The 22,037-nt window shown below is 49.5% G+C and overlaps 1 protein-coding gene across 4 annotated transcripts in view; it reads right to left on the minus strand.

Moving 5' to 3' along the window:
• The window catches only part of LPP (LIM domain containing preferred translocation partner in lipoma), a 470,195-nt gene that overhangs the window by 64,681 nt on the left and 383,477 nt on the right, over positions 1-22,037 (minus strand). For all 4 annotated transcript variants that reach the window (XR_008914153.1, XM_056808011.1, XM_056808012.1 and 1 more), the window contains one exon: positions 12,753-12,922. Coding sequence is in view for 3 of the 4 variants with exons in the window: in XM_056808011.1 (XP_056663989.1) it covers positions 12,753-12,922 (170 nt within the window). In the remaining variant the exon portion in view is untranslated. The remainder of the gene's footprint in view (positions 1-12,752; positions 12,923-22,037) is intronic.

A 22,037-nucleotide genomic window follows, 5' to 3' on the forward strand; every position in this document is an offset into this window, starting at 1 on the left:
ATAGTGTTCTAGTTCTTTTCACTTCACTTTGCATCAGTTCATAGAAGGCTTTCCAAGTTTTTCTGAGATCATCCTCTTTATAATTTCTTATAGCACCATTGTATTCCATTACAATCATATACCAAAACTTGTTCAACCATTCCCCAATGGATGGTTATCCCTGGGATTTCCGATTCTTTGCCACCACAAAAAGGGCTGTTATGATTTTGGGGGGGTTTTTGGGTACAAAGAAGTCATTTTCCCTTTTCCTTGATTAATCTCTTTGGGATGCAGACCTCGTTGTGGTATTGCTGACTCCAAGGGTAGGCACAATTTTGCTACCCTTTGGGGACGTCCCGAACTATTCTCCAGGATGGTTGTACTCCTTCACCATTCTACCACCAACTACATGTTGCTATGGGAAACCACATATGATGATGTAGTGTGGGACCTGGCTTGGTCCCTCCCTGCCTTTTAGGAGGATGTTTAAAAAAGCCTTGTAGGGTGGGTGGTCTTCACACGAGGGGATAGGAAGCTTGTGGCAATCTACATAGCAGAGCCAGAGAGTTTGAACTCAGTTTCTACAGTTCTAGGTATTAAATTCCATTTTCAGTGAATGTGGCCATTTCTTAAACCAAAAGTATGCTGATCGTTGCATATGGGGTTTGATAATTCAGGGATTCCTTCCCAGTTGGTCTAGATCCCACTTCCTGGGATTCCTCCAAATTCTTTTTCCTTTGTTCCATTCAAACACATTTATCTCTTTGGAAACACAGTTCCAGCTTCTGAAGGGCAAGAGGGGAGCCTTCTTCATCCTTGGCCTCTCTCTCTTCCTCCTAGGAACTAAGGTCAGTGGTTGGCACATGCTCATCTTCTGGATTGGCTGAGTGCTTGGGCAAATGTCCCTTCCTTCACGTTAAGTAACATGGCTTTGCGGATTCTGTTTTGTACTATAAACTAGTAACAACCATAACAACAACAAATCAGAAGATACAAAGGGATCCTGGGTCTAATTTAAAACACCAGCATAAGTCCCAGAGAAAGTGGAGGGAGGGAGGGAGGGAGACACAGGCATGGCACAGGCACACCAAAGACGCATGTCTGGGTTATGAGCCAGCCTTGTTAACCACTGACCCCGCACTACCAGGCTCTGTTGAGCATCCCCCCCCTTCAAAAGAATGGATTCCCCCCACTCACAATATTTTGACTGATTCACTATTTTTAAGGAATTCAAGTAGAGTTGGGAGGTCAGAGCTGGAGCCTCTCTGCCTCAGCAGCAAACACCGGATTTAGCTTCTGGTTTCTAATTTTCTCTCTCAAAGGATCCCAGGCTCGTTTGCCCCATGAGAAATCTTCACCTTCCTCAAGAACTGGCTGTGGCTCATGTGACTGAGGAAGGGTCAAAAGTGGCTGGATGTCAACGAAGCGTTCCAAGGGGAAGGAGCACAGATGGCTCCAAAGTACAGTGTGGAACATCAAGAAGAGAACAGGGCTTGGTTATGGGAGAAACCTGGCTTCAGACCCCAACTCGTACTGGGTAACTGACCATCACTGGCAAGTTGCTTCCTGTCTCCTTCTCCATCCTTCCTCTGTAAAGGAGGGGGTTGGCTTTAGGAATGGCTTCTAAGGGAACTTCCAGAGAAATTAAACGACGACCTCCTTTACTTGTGGAGTGGTTCCAGTCCTGACCAAGCCTTCAGGACCCCATTTGGAGTTTTCTCGGCAAAGATACAGGAGTGGTTTGCCGTTTCATTCTCTGGCTCAATTTACAGATTAGTAAACAGAGGCAGTCACCCAGCTAGTAAGTGTTTCGGGCTGGATTTGAAGGAAGGATGAGTCTTCCAGTCCCCGGGAACCATGCTCGATGCCCCGGGCCACCTAACTTCAGCTTCACAATTCTGTAAAGTCGACGGCAACCTCCTTTTTGGGAACCTTTGTCTTTGTAGCACCAGAACTTCCCACCATTGCTGGTATATACTAGGAGCTTAACTCAGACCATTTAATGGGGAGACACCAGCACCCAGACCGTACACCGGCGCTCGACACGGCAGGGAAAGCCCAGGAACCAGGAGGGGCTGCCAAGGGCGTCCTGGGAAGCTGAGATGTTCATGGGGACGGGAAGGAATTCAGAGACGCCAGGAGGCTGTGAAGGAGGGAGGGAGGGATGAAAAGATACAGATCTGATACCAGGACGGACTTCACTGGGCGAGAGCCGAGCCCAGGGGCAGGAGCTCTCTGGGGAAGCCGTGGATTGCTCCTCAATAGCGGTCTTCAAAGAGAAGCTGGACAAGCCATGGGGAGGCTATCTCTCCTTAGGACCCTCCCTGCTGGCGGGGTCGCTGATGCCCTCATTTTCTACGTGGCCACTTTCTTCAGGCCCTGCACGGGTTTCTGTACATGAGGCCTGGAGTCACCCAGGGATCCCTGCCATCTTGGAGTCATCGAAGGGGCCCCAAACTCACATCTCCAAAAGATGCAGAAACCCAAGAACGATGTCCTGAGAATTCCTCCATTTACCCCTTTTTGGGGCCATAATTTCATCGATCAGATACGTATTTCCATTTTGTCTCCACCTTTAGAATGTGAAGATCTCGAGCCTTGTATTGGCTTTTCTGGGCATCCCCCGGGGCTAACCAGAGTTCCTCGCACACAGTGAGCGCCTAAGAAATGGTAGTTGACTTAATTTAACAAGTAGTAGAGTGGTAAACTGGCCTTCACACCCATGTCATGTGGGAGGTTCCTGCTCCTGTTTCAGAGGTCCTCAAACCTAACCCCATCCAGGGGGTTTTCAGCAGGGCTGTTGGCAAACGCTTCCTGGTCTTCCAAATGTCCCCTGTGTCATGGCACCCCTACATCATTTGAAAGGGACGTACGTGCCTCCTACTCTGTCTCTGTCTGTCCGTCTGTCTCCTTAAGTTGTCATTTGAATTCAAACTCTCTGGAAAACATGCATAATAACCTTAATGATGCCATTGAGCAGTTTAAATTCAAATTGTGGAGCACTTGAAAGACCAAACTGGCAGCACTCTCCAGAAATTACTTTCAGATTCAATACATGGTTTGACAAAAAAAAAAGAAAGAAAGAAAGAAAGGAAACACAGTGCCGCACACCCAGAAAATCTTTAAATTACAGTTTCTCGTTTCGTGTCCAATTTAAATGGTTACTTGGTTGCTAAATGAGTGCTGGGGTCTGCTTACAAATTTCCGAATTATTTTCCCCCCAAATGCCTGTAATTTTGCAGGGACTTCATTTTACTCTTTCAGGGTTCTCCGGGGGAAGGCGTATTTCCCCCCGTAGGTTTCTGTGTAATGCATTCCCCACTCCTCTCGGCTTTCTTTTCTGCTTTTTATTTCGTAAATCCAGTCGGAACCAAAGCCTGCTTCGGTTGCCTTCTTCTGGAGCTCCAGGAGACGCGCTGGCAAAGGTCTCAGAGCATCTTTATAATGAGCTTCTCTCTCACCGAGCCCGGATAACGAACCCTCAGGACTTTGATGATCAATTAGCTGGCTTCTGGCAGGGAGAGCTAGAATTCCTTCCTCTGAGAACTCCCTGGTGACCGCAGGTTGGATCATGCAGGTTCAGGGCGACAAGGACAGCCGCAGGTACGAGTCTAAGAGTCAGCCTAGACGTCGGGTCAGGAAGAAGGGAGATGCAGCCCCGCCTCTGAAATGGACTAGCCATGAGACCCTGGTCCAGTCACTAATGATCGACCCCAGCAGTATTGCCCCCGACATACACACGTTGTTAAAGGTTAGCTTTGTTCAGAGACCCAGATGGGATACGCAAGTCGCCCGCCGCTAGTATTCTCTTGACTATAACCAACTGATATGACTAGGATTGGTTCAAGGAAGCCCCCCCTACTCTAGTCTCCCTTTAGATCTGCATCTTGTGTCCGTCTTTCCTTCACTTACTACTGCACTGCTTTGTCTGCTAAAGGTGGATTAATAGGGCTCTTTCCTATCGGTTCATGCGTTCTTTACCCCCCAGCACGAGATCAAACTTTGAAAAGCTACCACAGGAGGCAGCTAGGTGTTCAGTGGGTTGAGAGCTAAGCCTAGGAGGTTCTGGGTTCAAATCTGACCTTAGACACATTCCCAATGGGTGACCCCGGGCAAGGCACTTGATTCCTGTTGACTATGCCTGACTACGCTTCTGCCTTAGAACCAATACTCAGTATCAATCCTAAAACAGGAGGAAAGAGTTTTAATAATAATAAAAAGTAAAACAATATGCTAAAAAGCCCCCCTATTTTTAATACTCCTATTTACTCATTTCTGTAGGGCTGATAACTGTGTTTATCTCAATATTCTATGGAGATCTATAAATCCTACATGAATATGTTTTTGCCCTTAAAGGCTACCTCTCCAGTTTTGTGGAAGCCAAATGGGATATGGAGCTAGAAAAACGGGTCTGAATTGTTTCTGAAGGGCAGCGAGGTGGCCCAGTGGATCAAGTGCCAGGCCTGGAGTCAGAAGACCTGGGTTCAAATTTGGCCTCAGACATTTCCTAGCTGTGTGGCTCTGGGGAAATCACTTAATTCTATGCCTCAGTTTCCTCATCTGTAAAATGAGCCAGAGAAAGAAATGGTAAAGCAGTCCAGTATCTTTGCCAAGAAAACCTCAATGGGGTCCCAAGGAGTGGATCATGACTGAAAAATAATGGAGGAGGAAGAGGAGGGAGAAGAAGAGGAAGAAGGAGGAGAAAAGAGGAGGAGGAGGAGGAGGGAGAAGAAGAGGAAGAAGGAGGAGAAAAGAGGAGGAGGAGGAGGAGGAGGAGAACAGCAGAGCGAGTGTCACTGGTGACTGGCAGAGCGATGGGAGAGAAAGCATGAGATGTCTCAGGCCGCAGGGACGTGGATCTAGGCTCATACACAAACACCCAGATGCACAGAATCTATAGAAACATCCACACCTATGTTGTTTGCTATTATTAGTGATAATAATATCAGGCCCCTGGAGAGCAAAGGAGATGAAACACAGTACCAGGAATCAGGAAACCCTGAGTTCGAGTCTGGGTGACCCTGGTCGAGTCCCGTCACATCTCTTTGCTTCCATTTCTTCGGTTATAACACAGTGTTAACCACTGGCTCCAGGAGCCATTGGGTGGCCCAAGGGAGGCACTATGGATATGAGCCCGTGGCATCGTGCCTGGCACAAAGGAGGGAGGACAAAATCCACCTATTGCCTCCCTTCGACTCATCTCAGGATTCTTCTTCCCTGAATCCTATGGAAAAAGATGAATATTGGAGAGCGACGATGGTGATGAAGAGGATCTCAGCTTCTTACGGGAGAATCAGAGGGCCATGGGGAGGACCAAAGAGAGAGACCTTGTCGAGGGCTTCCCAGAGCGGCACAGAGCAGGTGGTCAGTAGAGGTTCACGTTCCCTCCCTGTCCTCTTTCCAGCCTCCTCATCCCTCCATCCCCTCCAGGTCCTCTGGGAAGCCGTGGCCCCTGACCCTTCCCTGAAGGGGGCTCCCTATTACCCAGCTCTCTCCTCCTCCTCCTCCTCCTCCTCCTCCTCAAGCCTCCATCTGGACTTCTCTGGCTTCTGACCAGCCTCTGCTAAAGCCCTTCTTCTACAAGAAACTTTTCCTAGACCTTTTCATTAAAAAAAACAAAACAGAACAATCCAAGGTCCCCCTCCCTACCCCAAGGGTACTCGGGCAGAACTCAGATGCTACAATCCTTTCTATGGATGGAAACTTCAATGGCGCCTCTTGATTTGGATGAGTGGCGCCATTTTGGGGCCAGGAACAGTCCCTGGTCTTGGGGCATGAACTTCTTTGCAAGCAGGGCTGTGGAGGCAATTTCCACCACAGACCAGTCAGTTCCAGGAATGCTTCTCTTTCTCCCCATCCCACCCAAGGCCAACTTTCCTGCCTGTGTGTATGCTTTCCTCATTGTCTGAAAAATCTGGTTCTGGGGAGGTTTCCCATTGCAGTGTGGACAGGGCTGAGCAGAAGAACCTGCTGGAGGAGATTACCTGCTCCACTGCAGGCAGGGGGCAATTATCATTCCTTTAGCCTTAAAAGGATATAAGACAAATAGTAAAGAAAATGAGGAACAGACTCTGGTCTTGATTTTCTTTCATTTCCTTTATCTCAAGAGTAGGAAGTTTACTGAATCCCCGCCAACAATTCACTCAGCCTAATGAAGTGTATAAGTAATGGGATTAAATAATCTTAAACCATTATTACAGTGGCCTGATGTTGAAATGCTTCCAGAGGCAGAGCGGTGAGTTCATGCTTGACTTAAAACCACCCAACCAGGGCAGGAGCGAGGTTCAAGCTTCCAGGACGTGGCAAGCCAAAGCCATCCCTCCCTGCTGGACGTTGTCTGGGCAAATAAGGTCCTTTCTTGGATTGGGTTTCTGTTTTTCCCAGTCCACTCAATCCATCTCTTCCTCCAATACATACTTCGGGGCTTGAATGGGCCCATCAATCAATGGACCAATGGATTTCTTGTCTCATTCAGGAAAACGATGAGGTCATTCCTTTCTGCAGCGCAGATCCCAGCCTAGTCAAAGTTCCTCGGCCAATGAGTCTCCTAATGTCCTCCATTACGTTTTCCACAGGGTGTACCGCTGCATGTTTCCAAGACTCCGCATTTTGTCCTGGCCTCATGGGAACACACAGGCTGTCCTTGAGCTCGTCCTGGCTCTGGCCATCAGAAGGACCGTCTTCTTTCCATCCCTCCTTGCTCCGATGGCATGTTATTATTCTGATCCTTTCAAACTCCTCCTGGTAAAGTCACTGCCCGCTGCTCATCCTCTGCATCACCTCAGAGGGACATTCATTGCACGCTCTTTGGAATCTCTTCCAGATTCCAGATCCTCAATCACACAAGGGCCCCTTCTTCCAAAAGAAGGATTGGATTATCAAGGTATTAGGTGGTTTTTAATCTATTCATGAGAGAGCCTTAGTGAACGACTTCAAGAAAAATCATTACGCTCTCCCAGAGCTCTCATTCGATTTGGGGGAGATAATGGAATGCAAAATGACTCAATACCCTCAGAAGGACTCAGAGAACAAGTTTTTCCAAGAAGTAGCTGAGAGACATTGGAAAATGTACCTCACCTCCTTGGGCCTCAGTTTTCTCATCTGGGAAATGACAGAATGCAGGGACACCATCTCTAAGGTCCCTTTGAATTCTAGCCCAATTCTCTTCTCAACATCAGTGAATGGTGGGTATCTAGAAGGAAGAGATAGACAGCCTCTGCCCATCTCTCCCTTCCTCCCCACCCCCCGCCCATATTAGTGAGCTGCCTTGCCCACTGTCCTCTATCTCCCTCTTTCTCCCTGTAAATGAGGATAATGATGCCTTCATCCTGTCAATCTTGCCTGGCTCTAGGAGTCTTGAGGCGGTAACATCCATAAAATGCTTTGAGCTCTTGGAAAAAAGACGCCTTCTAGAGATGGGGCTTGTCATCAGCACATTGTCAGGCCATCTCAAAACTCCTTCGAACCCGGGAAGGCACTTTGTAATTATAGGGTCCTAATCCGAATGCTCATTAAAAGGGAAAATGTTTTTCAAAACATTTTTTATTCCAAATTCATGGAGCTCTTAGAGCCAATTATCCTCAGTAAGAAAAACAAGGGTGTCTATGCCCTGGAGTCCTCTAGCCCAGCTGGAAGAACAGCCCAAAGTCTCATCTTCATATTCTCACCGAATAACAATCAGTTTTCAGACACTGCCCAATGCGGCTAAGGCCACATCGTCAGAGGATTTGAATATCTGAAGGAGGGTCAGTGGCCACTGGTCCATCCCGGAGCAGAGAAGCATCCCTACTACCCATGACTCCGGAATGAACGGCCTCATTATTTCCCACTTCAGGGACTGGGAGCATGGGAGAAACAGATAAAAACCCAGCATGTAGGACAATACTTTTGCTGCAACTTCTGGCTTTAGAGTTGCTTTGGGAACTGAGTGGTTACTTCTGGCCCAGAGTTTCACAGGAGATGTCAGAGTCAGGTCATGGACCCAGGTCTTCCATAATTGAAAAGGCAGGTTTTTTATCTACTATGCCAAATTTGGGGGGGGGGGGGGAGACAGAGAGAGACAGAGAGAGACACACACAGACACAGAGAGAGAGAGAGAGACAGAGAGAGAGACAGACAGACATTAAAACCTTAGCTTTGCCTTTCAGTCAAAGAGGGATGCTAAGGAGAGTAGCAAGGATGCCTTAGAATGTGAGCTCTATGTACCTGACCTAAAAAGAGACTTCTAAACTAACTTGGCCTAGGAATTTTGAACACTGTCTCCTGTTTGAATGACTCTATCCTTGGATCACTGGTTGACTTAGGGAGACCTCAGACTATCCTTGTTTTGAGGATGGGTGGTGGTAAACTAAGTGGTATCCTCATCACCTCATTCTGCAGTAGAGATTCATTTCAATAGGATTAGAAATCAAGATGGCACTCAGAGCTCTTCACTTCTTTCAACATAGGCCAATGTTGGTGGAGTAATGGGTACAGTATTGGCACTAGGAGTTAGAGAGAAGGACTGACCAGTGAGTGGGAAGATCTCTGGGCAGGAAAGGGAATATGAGGTGAATGTCCTGGCTGGTGGGCGAGTTCTTAGCCAGTCTCGGTTCTTCCTACCCACTTATTGCTTCAGTCATAATTGCTCCTGGTACACTTTATTGGGAAGAGCAAAGAACATGAGAGAACATTTTTTGTTGCCTAAGTACCAAACTCAACCACTTATTCTGGTTTCAAAGTTTTCAATGCTTTTAGCTGGAGCTCTTTGCTGATATTAGGGTTCAAAAGAACATGAACATGTTTGCTGCTAATGCTTTTAGCCAAGGTACCTTACTCTTCAGACACCTGGGAAATTAACTTGCTATTTTCAGAAGCAATAATCACTTAGGCTTTAACCATAATGAAAAATCTTGTGCTCCAGACTCCTCTGCATGAGTGGGGAGGGAAGAGGGGGAAAACAACTGGGGAGAGACTAGATCTCAGACCTTCCTAGCTTGCCCCAACTGACTGTGCCTTGCAGAGTTTCCTTCAAGGCTCCACGTAACTCCAAGCACCATATTCTGCTTGAAGCCTTTCTTCATTCCCTAAGTGCTATCTCTCCAACACCTTAGATTTATTTATTTCTCAGTGAACTTGCAAATGTGCATGGTATGTCTTCCAGTAGAGTGTAAACTCCATGAAGGTAAGGAATGAATCTCATTTTTGTCTTCAGATCTCTAGCATTTGACACATGATAAATCCATGTTGACTGAACAATGTCCTGGCTTAAATGAAACTTGGAACCTTGAAATAATATTCTCACTATTGGAGGGTCATCCCACAATTGCAACATCATAGGTTTTGAGCTTCACGTTCTCTTAATAACCATCGTGTTCAACCTTTTTACTATTACAGAAGGCCTTGGAGCCAAGAGTGACCAGGGTAAAATAGATGGTTAGTGTGAATCTTAAAAACTGCTCACACTCTACCTTAGAAGATTTGGTTAAGCTATTCCCTTATTGTAACAAATGGAGGTACTTGATCAGGAATGTATTGGGAATTTTAACATTACTCCACCCATACTTAGGCATACTTTAGGGGAAGATAAAGTTGTAAACTCCTTACTGAACAATGAAAAGTCCCCAACTCATACTTATAGTGAAGCTAAAACCTTAAACTAGGTGTTCTAATTTTAGATCTAATACAAAATATACAAAAAATACAAAATAACCTATAAAGGTTAAATTACTCACTAAAAGGTCAAGCAACTTACAAAAGGCAAGCTTAGCAAAAGAGGTGTGAAGTTTTAGTCTACCCAGAGAAGGTGAGAACAAAAGAAGATGTGAATTAAGAATGGTCAGTCTTGTGGAAAACGTGTACTGTGATTGGTAGATGTGAAAATTTAGGGGAGGTGACATAAATTTCTCTTTAAAAGGAAGCGGCTCTCTGAATTTAGGGGGAATTCGGACTAGTTGGAGTTTGAACTCATGGGAGTTCGTAGGTTTGGAGTTTTGCTTGGGACAAATCTTGTGGTGAGTGATTAAAGACTGACTAGTCTCTGTTAAGGCTCATACTATTTTCTCTTATTCTCTCTCCCTTTCCTTAATTCCTACATTTGTATTAATTAAAATCTCCATAAACCCCAGCTGACTTGGGTATTTTCATATTTGGGAATTTTTCCCATGGTGACCACTTATTTTTGATAAAAATAAAGACACGAAAATTATCTTTACAGTTTTGGCAATTCACAGTCTTGAAACCCATATTTTTCGCAGTCACATTAGTGTGTTGAACCCAGGACTTCTTGACTACAAGGCCTAAACTCTAAGCACTGAAGATCATAAAAAAGTTAAATTCAAATCCTTGCCTCTCTGTAGGAAAGGATCCATCATTAATTAATGACCCACTATGTGCCAGGCACTATGTTAAGTAACGCATAAATAGGATTTAATTTGATTATCACCATAATCCTGGGAAGTAGGTATTATGGATTTTCCATTCACCAAGGACTGAATTTCTTTTGGAGGGTGAGGGAGTCTGAGCATTGCTGGGGCTAAAAACTCTCTTGGCCTGTGGCCACTGTGGCAATGGACTTTGCCTACTTCACCAAGCTCTTTCCCAGACAGTGGTGCACATCTGTGAGGGACGTCCCACTTAACCAGACCCAGGCTAGGACTTGTGTCCCCGTGGCAGAGCCTTCAAGAGCTCCCCATCTCCCCTGCGCTAGCATGGCTTTGAGCGAGTGGAGAACTCCAGGAAAGAACGGAAAGCCCAGATGGCACTTCTTGTCATCTCCGCCATGCATTAATCTTGTCATTCTACATTATTTCTGTATCTGTTTCTCTCTGCATGGAGCCTGACCAAACCTAGAGAAGGAAGGAGTACCAAAGACAGGGAGAGGAAGGGAAAACGTCCTCAGAACCAACCAGAGAAGAGAGGTGCTCACGGACAGATGGCAGGCCACAGATAACGCTATAGCTCTTCCTGGAATTCCTTCGGTGGCCACTGTATCTGCAACGCTCTCCAAGAATGAGCCCTGTAACTGAGGTCAGAACAGGGCCAAGATTGTGGCGGTATCATTTACCATTGTGTGACGCTGGGACCTTCTTCTTTGTACAACGAAAGAGGTGGGATTAGATCCCTTTTTTGCGTCCACTGGACGATGCCAGTGTTTGCCCTTTGTATAAAACAGATTAGCTCTGATGCCAGTTCTATGTCGGGCCATACTGGCCTTCTCCATCCCCAGGGACATTTCTAATAAGCTGTGCATTTGCAGAGTGAAATATGAAGTAGCCACAGAAAAAGCATCATCCAAATGCCAGCCAATGGCTGAAAATGCAGACCAAACACCATCGCGTCAACTCCAAGTAGTGAGCTAAACTCCATGAATAACTATTATTTTTTCATTAGTTTCATTAAGTTCTCAGGAGGATTAACACCCACAGCTCCCAGGAAGACACCTGGAGCTCACCTCCTTCCAGGAGGAATTCGCTCAAAGCTCGGAGGTAGAGAGAAATGTGCCCCCCACGCAAGGCCGCCTCCCCACTCGCGTTCGCCACTGGGCTTTTCTGGTTCTCAAGAATAAATACTTCCAGATGGCCTTTGTTTCTTCTGGACTTAAGCACATTGCACAAGAACCACAAGATAGCAGCTGCCTGGGAGATTCCCAGGGTGCAGGCCGTGGGGCTAGAGGAACTTGAGAGGACAGAGAACACGGAAGTCAGGAAGCCTACCTTGGTCGCACACCGTCCTACCTCCCAAACTAGGATTGGAACCCGGATCTTCAGGCTCTCCCAGTCCGTCTCCAGGGATCGGGAGGCCACCACAGCCTTAGAAACGACGCTGTCCAGAAGTCAATGACGGGACGGCACTGAGGAGCCCTGACGGAGACCCAAACGCCTCGAGAGCACAGACACCAGGTCTCGGAGACCTTGTCGGAGGCTCCCACCGGGGAAGTGAGTCGGCGCAGGCTGCCTCCGTGGCCAGCGCTAGCTTCGAGCCGGTGACTCCAGAAGCGGCCCCTGCTTGCGAGCCCCCACGACCCCGGGGAGCCCCCTTTAGGACAAACACACACCCTACAGGGAGAGTGACCTGGAAATCCGCCTCCCCCAGTGACTCAGGTTGTGAGTCCGGGACAAGGAGCCAAGAGACACTTCGGAGAGGCTAAACGGTGTCACTGGAAAGCGAGTTTGTTGGCTGTTTAAGGTAAACAGTCATTAACTCGGAGGGAATTGGTATTAATCCTCCTTCACAGGGAGCGATAATGACGGGGTAGCAGGAAAAATCCGTTAGGCGAGACCATAAGGGGAGGAAAGCATCTTGAGCTTCACAAGTCAGGGGTTCTGAGAAGACCAGCGGGGGGAATGGGCCAAAGAAGGGCCTCCAGGGGCCAGGCCTGGGCTGCAGGAGGCCTGCTGGCTGGTCCCGGCTTGGTCGGAGCACCGCCGGACATCCCTGATTCTGAGCCATCCAAGCTGTCCCCAAAGAAGCAGCGCCACCGCCGAGGAGGTGACCCCCTCCCGCAGCCTCGGGGCCTCCTCCCTGGAACGCGGAGGCCAGTGGGCCTTGGCTCCACAGGCCCCTCGGGACCAAGGCAGGGTTTGAAGCCGGGCCCTCGGACCCCACAACGGATGTTCTTATTGCACACAGGATCCCTCTTACATTCTGGCCCCCTGCACCAGCCTGTCTCTTCTGAGGAAATTCTCAGCATCACGAAGGGGTTTTACAGCCTCTCCGTAAGGTAGGGGGAGCGAGTATTTGCTATGCCCATTCTACAGAGGAGGAAAGTGAGGCTCAGAACGCAGAGCACTTACTATGTAGCAGGGCTCACAGTAGGCCTTCTTCTCCACCGCATAGAAGGGCTGCCCGCGGAGCTTGGTGCTGCACACGATGCAGGTGAAGCAGTCCACGTGGAAGACCTGGTCCATGGCGGTGCAGCCGGTGCCTTCGCCAACGACGTTCTCGCCACAGCGGGCGCAGCGGCCTGAAAGACAGCAGCAGGAAAGGCACGTGAGTAAGAGCAGCGCGGAGCCTCGGCGGGAGGCGTTGAGGCCGCCACCTCCTGGAGAGACCGCTGGAGTCCGAGACCTCCAAACTGTCTGGAGTCCCCATGCCCTGGGGGAGCCGGCCGGGGGTCACCCCAGCCAGTGTGGCCCAGCAAAGCCTGAAGGCCCTCAGGAGGGATGCTCTGCGGTTCCCTAGCAACAGGAGTTTGGGCAGGCTGCAGGGAGAGCGATGGGAGGACCACCCTCTCCCCAGGCCAGCCTTGGCACCGAGCTCCAATTCAGGAATAGAAGAAACCAAGGAGGAGACAGATCAGGTTCCAAAGTTCAGCTAGAGAGGACACCAACTACAAATCGAGACTTCCAGAAGGAAAACAAAGATGTCCCCAAAGGACTAAAGGAATACCTAACGAAATAAAATGGGTAATAAAGAAAAAACGAAACGATCTCCACTCCTTGCAGGGGAATAGGAGGAAATCACTCAGAAAAGACTAGATCCCAAAGAATGAAAGCAGAAAGAAAAACAAAGAGAAAAAAGATATTTCAGAACAAAGTCAAAACGTCAAAAATTAGAAGTAAATTTTGAAAAGGCAACATTAAAAAATAAACTGAAGAAAAGGCTCCAGGGATCAAGAGTCCCCTTAAAACTATGATGAAGACAAAAATAAAACGGATATTAGATGAAAACAAATCACAAATGAAAACTGTCCAGGTCCCTAAGAGACAAAGGACAAAGTAAAGATTGAATCATCTCCTCATAAAATGAAAATAAAAATAAAAAAGCTTCAGGAATGGCACTGACAAAGCTATAGCTTCTATATTAAAGGGAAAAAAAAAAACTACTCCAAGCATCAAGAAAGGAGTTCAAGTACCTACAAAACATTCCCACCAAAAGATGTAGACTTTTGAGACAAAAATAACAGCCTCCAAAGCTGAGAATCAGGAGATGGCCTTAGGGGCCCAAGGGGTGCCATCTTGATTTCCATGGGGAGGGAGTCTATCTGGGAAGGCTGGAGGTCACCCAGCTCTCCTGGGGGGGCCCAATTTCTTCATAACCCCTTGAAGAAAAGCTCTCCCAAAGGAATCAGGCTCAGACTTGAGCCGTGGACAGAACAGAGAATGTGGCGTGTTTTTCTCTTGCGACAGGAGCAATATGGAAATCTGTAGTACAGGAAAGCTCTTGTATAACCTATAACTAATGACCACCTCAGGGAGTAGGGAGGGAAGGAGAGAGAAATCTGAATCCTAAGACGCCAAAAACAATTGTCAAAACCTGTTTCGACAGGAAACTGAAAAAACAAACATAAATAAAAAGAAGCCAGGCCGGAGGGCCTCAGTTCACATCCTGGCTCTGGCATTTAGGAACGGTGGTGAGCAGAGAAGTCAGTGCCCCCCACCCCCCAGCCTCAGTTTCCTCATCTCTAAAGAGAAGAGGGCGACGAGAGCATTGGCCCCCTTCCCGCTCTCCCAATGGGCTTAGGGCAGTGGCCAGACAAGGAGCAGCTCCCAACTCTGCCTGCTTTGGGGACGGAGGGAGAGCAGGACCTCGGGGGCAGCCAGTCTGGCACCTGGGCCAGCACTGGATTCACAAGAACAGAGGCAAGGCGAAAAGCACACATAAAAATAGCCACGCGCACCCGCAGGAAGGCAAAGCCCGGTGGATGCTCCATTTTAACAGGATGATGAATCAGCCCATTCCCTTGTGGGAGCCTCTGGAAAAGGCACAGGAGCAAGCTCGTGGGCCAGGGAGCCAGCGTGCCCCCCTACCCCCCCCCCCGGCCCATGCCAGTCACGCTCCAGGAATGGCGCGCTACCCGCAGAGCTGCCCATCTGCTGCGAGAACCTGAAGCCTGGCACCTGGGCAGGCAGAGCAAAGGAGGGGGAGAAGCCAGGTCGCCGAGGCCACCCCAGCACACTGGGTCCATGGGCAGCAGGAGGATATAGAACGCAGCGAATGGGGCCCATGGAAGCCATCTATCCTGGCACTGCCACGGCAGTGGGCATATGCGCCGACAGCTGGCGCTCCCTCCCTCTTTTGCAGTGGAGCAGACAATGGGTCACACAAAGGCAGGTGAGAGCGGCTCCGGGAGGCAGGGGGATGTTTTCCATTCTGCTTAGAGCTCCCCTGCGTCCACAGCGTGGTGGTTCAAGGCCAGGCCCAGGCTCATCTGCACAGCGAGCCTTCTCTGCACTTCCCTCGCCCCGACCCACGGAGCTCTGGCAGAAAGTGCTGGTGCCGGCCCGGAGAGCCTGGGCCAGGAAGAACCAAGATGGCTTGTGAGAAGCTCCACGCCAAACACTTCTGCTCAGCCTCTGGGAGACAGAGCGGTCACCCGCCGAGAGTCCAGGCCCACGGCCAAGCGTGTGGCACCTCCAGGCCTCGCTGCTTTCCCTCAACATCGCTGCCTTGTGCCTGCGATCTGGGGCCAGAATTCAGGCAGAACTGCCCACCAGGAGCCGTGTTCTGGAAGGACTGAGGTGGCGAGAGCCCTGTGCCTGCTCTGGGAGAAATGAGGACTCTCAGCTGGGTCTCTTGTTCTCCCAAAGGAGGAACGATTTCTTTGCAACAACAGGACGTGAATAGAGCAACCCAGAGGTGAATGTCCAACAGATGGAAGACCTTTGGGGGGGTGGGGTGACCACATTCTGATCTCGCATGCACAGGACCCATCCCACCAAGAGTCCAGATGGGATAGAAAACAAGCTAATGAGACCAGACCTGGACCAATGTCCTCCTGAGGGATTTTCTCCCCCTCTATTTATAAATAAATAAATAAACATCCTGAATCACTGAGCCTTTACTGAGGAACTGCCCAGGGCTGCTTCTGGGGACACAAAGACAAAATCATTCCATGAATCTGGGAGAAAACAAATGTTTTCTCTTTTAAAAGTATTTCATTAATTCACCCATTCAATCATGTGATTGTCCTAGGATGATATGGAGAGGGCTCCATAGGCACCCTACAAATGTGAAGCTGCCCTCCTTCACCTACTCTCTGTGTGACTTTGGGTCAGTCTTTTGGCCTTCCTAGGGCCTACATGATGGCATCTGTAAAGGGAGGAGAAGAGCCAGATAGCCCTGAAAGTCCCTTCGTGCACAAGATCTGGGATCTTGGGATACTGTCCCTGGAAAGTCTCCAAGAACTTCCGTCTTGCCCTAGATGCAGCCATGAGCCAGAGTCTTCTTGTGCTTTCCCTCATGGCTGCTCTCAAAGAGGATCTTAAGATTGCATCCACTTATCTGTTGGTGATGGAATACTATTGTGCTCAAAGGAATGATGAACTGGAGGGACTCCATGTGAACTGGGACGACCTCCAGGAAGTGATGCAGAGTGAAAGGAGCAGAACCAGGAGAACATTGTACACAGAGACGGATACACTGTGGCACAATAGAATGTAACTGACTTTGCTACTAGTAACAATGAAATGATCTAATGAAGGACTTGTGAGAAAGAATGTTGTCCACATCCACAGAAAGAACTGAGGGAGAAGAAACACAGAAGAAAAACAATTGCTTGACCACGTGGTTCGATGGGGATATGTTTGGGGATGTAGACTCTAAACGATCACCCTAGTGCACATATCAACATGGAAATAGGTCTTGATCAATGACACATGTTAAACCCAGTAGAATTGCTCATTGGCTACAGGAGGGGAGGGAAAGAATATAATTCACATAACCATGGAAAAATATTCTTTATTAATTAATTAAAAATTAAAATTAAAACAATTAAATTAAAAAATAAGATAAATAATAAAATACAAAAAAAAAGATTGCATCCACTCCAGCACAGCAAGCTCTTTATCTTGGTTCTAGCATGAACCACTTTTCTCATTAAAGATATTTTTTACATTAAAATAATATTTACTTAATTTCATTTGCATTTTTCTTTTCATTTATATTCTAAATCATCTCTAAATGATCTAAATACCTAATCTAAAAACTAATCAGCTAAAACCATCCCTCATTCTAGAGTTGGAATCCAGTGCCCAGAAAGTTGAGAAAGGAAGCAAGTGAGGAGGATTCCCAGTGACCCAACCTGGCTGTCTAAGGAATGAGGGAACCCCTTGGGGAGGAAAGGGGGAGGAGAGATGACATTTAGGTCTGGAGGACATCTAGGGTCTGGGAAAAGAGGCAGGAGATGGAGCCACACATCTGAGGAAGGCAGGAGTGATTCATTGGAATGGATCAGAGCATCAGGAACATCCACAGAAATGTCTGAGGAGGCCGCAAAGACAACAACAACAACCTGATAAAGTCCATGCTATTCTAATTTGTATTTTGCATTAGGAGAAATTGAGGCAGACCATGGTTAAGTGACTTGTCCAGGGTCACACATCTCTTTAAGTGCTGAGGTTCGATTTGATTTTTCCAACTCCAGGTCCAGTGATCTATACACTATTTGCTGAGCAGGAGAAAGTTCTTTCTCATGAACATTTTCAAGACAGACTGGGAAGAGGGGTAGCACAACGGATAGAAGGCCAATTCTGGAGTTAGGAGGACCTGGGTTCAAATTTAGTCTCAGATCTTTCCTAGCTGTGTGATCCTTAGCAAGTCATTTAAATCCTCATTGCTTTAAAGAGAGAAAGGGAGAGACAGAGACAGAGACAGAGAAAGACAAAGTGAGAGAGAGACAGAGAAACAGACAGAGACAGAGAGAGCGAAAGAGACAAGAGAGAGTCATACAGAGACACAGAGACAGACAGAGGGACAGACAGAGAGAGAGAGACAGAGACAAAGATACAAAGTGAGAGAGAGACAGAGAAACAGAGAACGACAAAGACAGAGACAGAGAGGGGGAGAGATATTGGCTATGCGTTTGGTTAGGATTCGTGTTCATGTATGAATGGGATTGATGCACCTTTGAACTCTCTTCCAACGGAATGTCTTTCCGAGTGTCTAAGGCCAGATTTGAATCCAGGACCTCCTGACTGGGTCTGGCTCCCCATCTACTGAGCCACCCACTTCCCCGGGCTTATGTCTTATATCTATATATAGCAAAAGTAGGAACAAAGAGAGTGAATGAGTGAGGATTTGGCATTTTAAGGCACTCTCAGGTGTCATTCATTGCCCCGAGCCTCAGAGATATCATAGAAAAGGGGAAAGAGAGGCAAAGCGCCCAGAAGAGGGTCGGCAGCTGGGACGATGCACAGGTCCTCAGGGGAGGTGAAGTGAAGTGAAAGGCTGCTGGCTGCTGGCGCCCCCAGCCAGGACTGCATTCATTTCTGGTGTTGAACCTTCTGACATTCTGAAGGCCTCGCCAGCATGCGCCGCATTTCCTTGGGGTTCTGGCCCCGGCCATAGAGACGTGGGGTAGACGTGGGGAGCCGAGGAGGCCTGGATGGCCCGGATGGCCCACAGAGGAAGTAGCTGAGCTGTTCCTTCCTGAGACTCCCCTCTAGGAGGAGGCCCAGGGGCCGAAGCTCTTGGATGAGGCTGGCCATGCAGGCCTGTGGGGTGGGAGGTTTGGTTGGGCGGGGGGGGGGGGGGGGGGGGGGGCGGGGGCTGGCCTAATCGTTTCAGCACCCAAAGGCCAAAGATCTGCGCCGAGTTCTAGGTGGAAACTTCTCCCACCAAGTACAATCCCAGAGAGATGAACTCCCAGCTGAACGATGAGAGAGGGGGCTGAGAGCCAAAAGATGGGGCACCTCAGCCCCCTGTACGTGCACCGCCAGGGTCCGACTGGCGCCTCAGCCCCCTGCACGCTCACCGCCAGGGTCCGACTGGCACCTCAGCCCCCTGCACGCACGCCGCCAGGGTCCGACTGGCGCCTCAGCCCCCTGTACGCGCACCGCCAGGGTCCGACTAGAGCCTCAGCCCCCTGCACGTGCACCGCCAGGGTCCGACTGGCGCCTCAGCCCCCTGTACGTGCACCGCCAGGGTCCGACTGGCGCCTCAGCCCCCTGTACGTGCACCGCCAGGGTCCGACTGGCGCCTCAGCCCCCTGTACGTGCACCGCCAGGGTCCGACTAGCGCCTCAGCCCCCTGCACGCGCACCGCCAGGGTCCGACTAGCGCCTCAGCCCCCTGCACGCACGCCGCCAGGGTCCGACTGGCGCCTCAGCCCCCTGCACACACACCGCCAGGGTCCGACTGGCGCCTCAGCCCCCTGCACGCGCGCCGCCAGGGTCCAAGGTGGAACCCAGGTCTCTCTGAGGCACCTCAGCACCGCCTCCCATCATGGCCCAGCGATGTCTGAGACCCCTGCCAGCGCCGACTCTCGGCTTCCTCGTTCATAAAGCCAACGCGCTGGGCTAGCTGGCCTTGGAGTCCCTTCTTCGTCTACGCTCTTGTCTGTCTGCACCGTGTGTGCAACGTGCTGTAACAGCCATCCTGCGTGCTGTTCGAGGTCACACGGGATGGCGAAGGGCACCGAGAGCAAGAACAACCCCCCGAGATTCAAAGCGAGAGGTCGGGGGTCGTCCGGCTCCCCTTGTGGGCCGCTGCGGGTCGGAGGGGGCCAGAGGAGACCCTGACTCGTGAGGATGCTCCTCCACGGAGGCAGGGCCCAGCAGGAACCTCCTTCTCCTCCCAAAGTCCCCAGCAGCTCGGCTCCTGAGCTCCGTGTTTTCTGGGGGGCTTTGCCTCCCCTCTGGGAAGGGCCATCCAGAGAGGCGATGCCTGCACGGAAGAGCACATGGAAAATGCACCGTGGGAAGCTCTGAGCGGATGATTTGGAGGCAGCCTTTCCCACAGGCTACTGGAAAACTGGCATTTTCCTCTGAGGGATTTCAGTCCTCTGGTAGCGTTTATACAGAATGTTTAGGCTAAAAATGGTGTCAATTTTAAGCAAACAGTTTCAATTTTCTGTGTTAGCCTCTGAATAAAACATGAGTTCGGTCCGATCACTCCTCCCCCTTCCTCCACAGAGCAAGGCTTCTGCTCTTGTTCTGGCTCTGGGAGGGGCCCGTCCGCCTGGGTCCCACACAGCCAAGCATGGCCCCCGAGGCCTGGAGCCCGGCCTCCCCTTAGTGGAGTTCGCATTTGTACGCAAATGCTCTGAGAGAACCTCCTTTTCCAAATGTTACTGGAAATGCTCGTCCTAAAGAAGTGGATTTCTGAAGCCTCCCGCCTGTGGCGCATGTTCCTGCCAAGGAAGGGAAGGAGGGGCCACCTGCCGTTATAGACACGGAGCCGAAAGCAAGAGTCAGGGAGACTCTGGGTGATGCTGGGCGAGGGGCCCCGGAGCCCTCCCTGAGACTGGAGTGGGACGTGGCAACGAGTCCTGGATTGGGGTCAGAAAATCTCAACGGGCATCCGGGCTGCCACCACGCACTCGAGTGGTCCGGGGTAAGACGCTTCCCCTCTTTGACTTGGGCTTCTCATTTCCTTCTCGCCAATCCACGGGGTTAGCCTGGACCACAGCAAGTCCTGTTCTTGAGCTTCAGACTCACAGCAGTGAGGGAGGCTTCAGACTAGAACTCCCCGCAGGTCGAATCCATAGATGTGGGCTAACAGTAATGTTAAATTCCTCTAGGCTGACCCAGAGCCCTTGTTCAGGGAGCGAAGCTCAGCAGAAGCCGGGGGGAGCAGGGGTTCGATCTTCCCCCAAGCCCTGTGTCCGGAGTGAGGAAGACCTGCCGTGGGACATTCAGGGCTCCCTGCAGAATCTGGACGGAGCAGGCCTTGGAAAGAGCGGCCACAGCTCCACTGGGAGAGCAGTAGATCCCGCGCTCTGTCTAAGACAGAATGGGTGAACATATTTACAGCCGCGCCATTGTTTAACCTATGGATTGTTCCTTTCATATCTCCGGGGAGGCGTCGCCCCCTCCCGCAGCAACATGGCAGGGTTATTTTTTCCCATCTGCAATGGATGAAAACAGCTCGAGGGAATCATAAGGCAAAGTCAGAGAAGAAGGAAAAGAGGGATTGATTTATAGAGAAAAAAATGAAAGGCACTAAATATGTACAGTAGATCCGGGCTGAGCGATGACTAAGGAGCGCCAGGAGGCAAATCTATAAATATTTCAAAGGTGTAAACATCCAGGAAGGGCTTCACTGGGTTCAGGTACAACTGGGAGCACTGGGGTGGCACGGAAAAAGGGAACATCTTGGACTCACAGAGGGGATATTGTCCTAAAATGGCCAGATGCAAATCTTGTCCCAACCTAGGAGAGAATTTTCCATGAGATAAGAGAAGGGGTGGAAAAACCACCTTAACAGAAACTCAAGAGATAAAACTCAGGAAAGAGCAGAAAAGTTTCCAAAGAATAAACGATCAGAATTTAGGGGACTAGATAGAGTTCCTCCAGTTCTAAGCACGCAGCTGTGAGTCTTCTTTGCACTGAACTTTGGGAAGGTGGGCCTGGATTTCTTAAGTTTTTCTCAGAAACCTCCCCACCCTTAGCTCAGGGCAGGGGCCAAGAGCTGGGTTCCATCAAGGATTCAGACAAACATTTCATGAGACTTCTATTGTGTCAGGCATTGTGCAAGGCGATGGGGACCCCACTAGAGGAATGACCCAGCCCCGGGCCCTCAAGGACTTTATACCCTATTTGGAGGGGTTTAATATGTTCACAGATCAGTTAGAGCTGAAGTGAAGCTCCTGGGGGAAGAATTCTGAGAATTCAGAGTGGGGAAAGACAAAAGGGCCCAGGAGAGAACCTATGGGGACACCTATGTGGAGAAGGCAGGATAAGGATGATGACCTCACAAAGGAAACCAGAAGAATAAGGGTCAGCTAGCTAGGAAGAGAATCACGACAGCACAGTGGCAGGAAGCACCAGGGAGAAGGGATCCGGATCCCAAGGTAGAAGCCATCTCAGAAGACAGCTGGCCCAATGCCTCTATTTTAGAGAGTTGCCTTGCTCAAGGGGAGATAAGTCTGAGAAGTAGAATTTGAACCTGTTTCCTCTGACCCCTAAACCAGTGTTGCCTCTAGCTGAACATGGGTGGGCTTAAGAGCATCAGATCCCGTGGAGAGGTCACGAAGCTGGAGCCTGAAACAAAGGCACCAGATTTATCCATCAAGAGATCACCGAGGCTCAGGAGGAAGAAGTTTCAGTTCAGTGCTCGGTACAGAAGCTATATTGGCAAAGGTTGAGAAGTGAGTGGGAGGTGAGAGAGGGGAAGCAAAGAAGAGAGATACCTTCACTT

Source organism: Monodelphis domestica, chromosome 8, assembly GCF_027887165.1.
Source record: "Monodelphis domestica isolate mMonDom1 chromosome 8, mMonDom1.pri, whole genome shotgun sequence".
NCBI lineage: Eukaryota > Metazoa > Chordata > Mammalia > Didelphimorphia > Didelphidae > Monodelphis > Monodelphis domestica.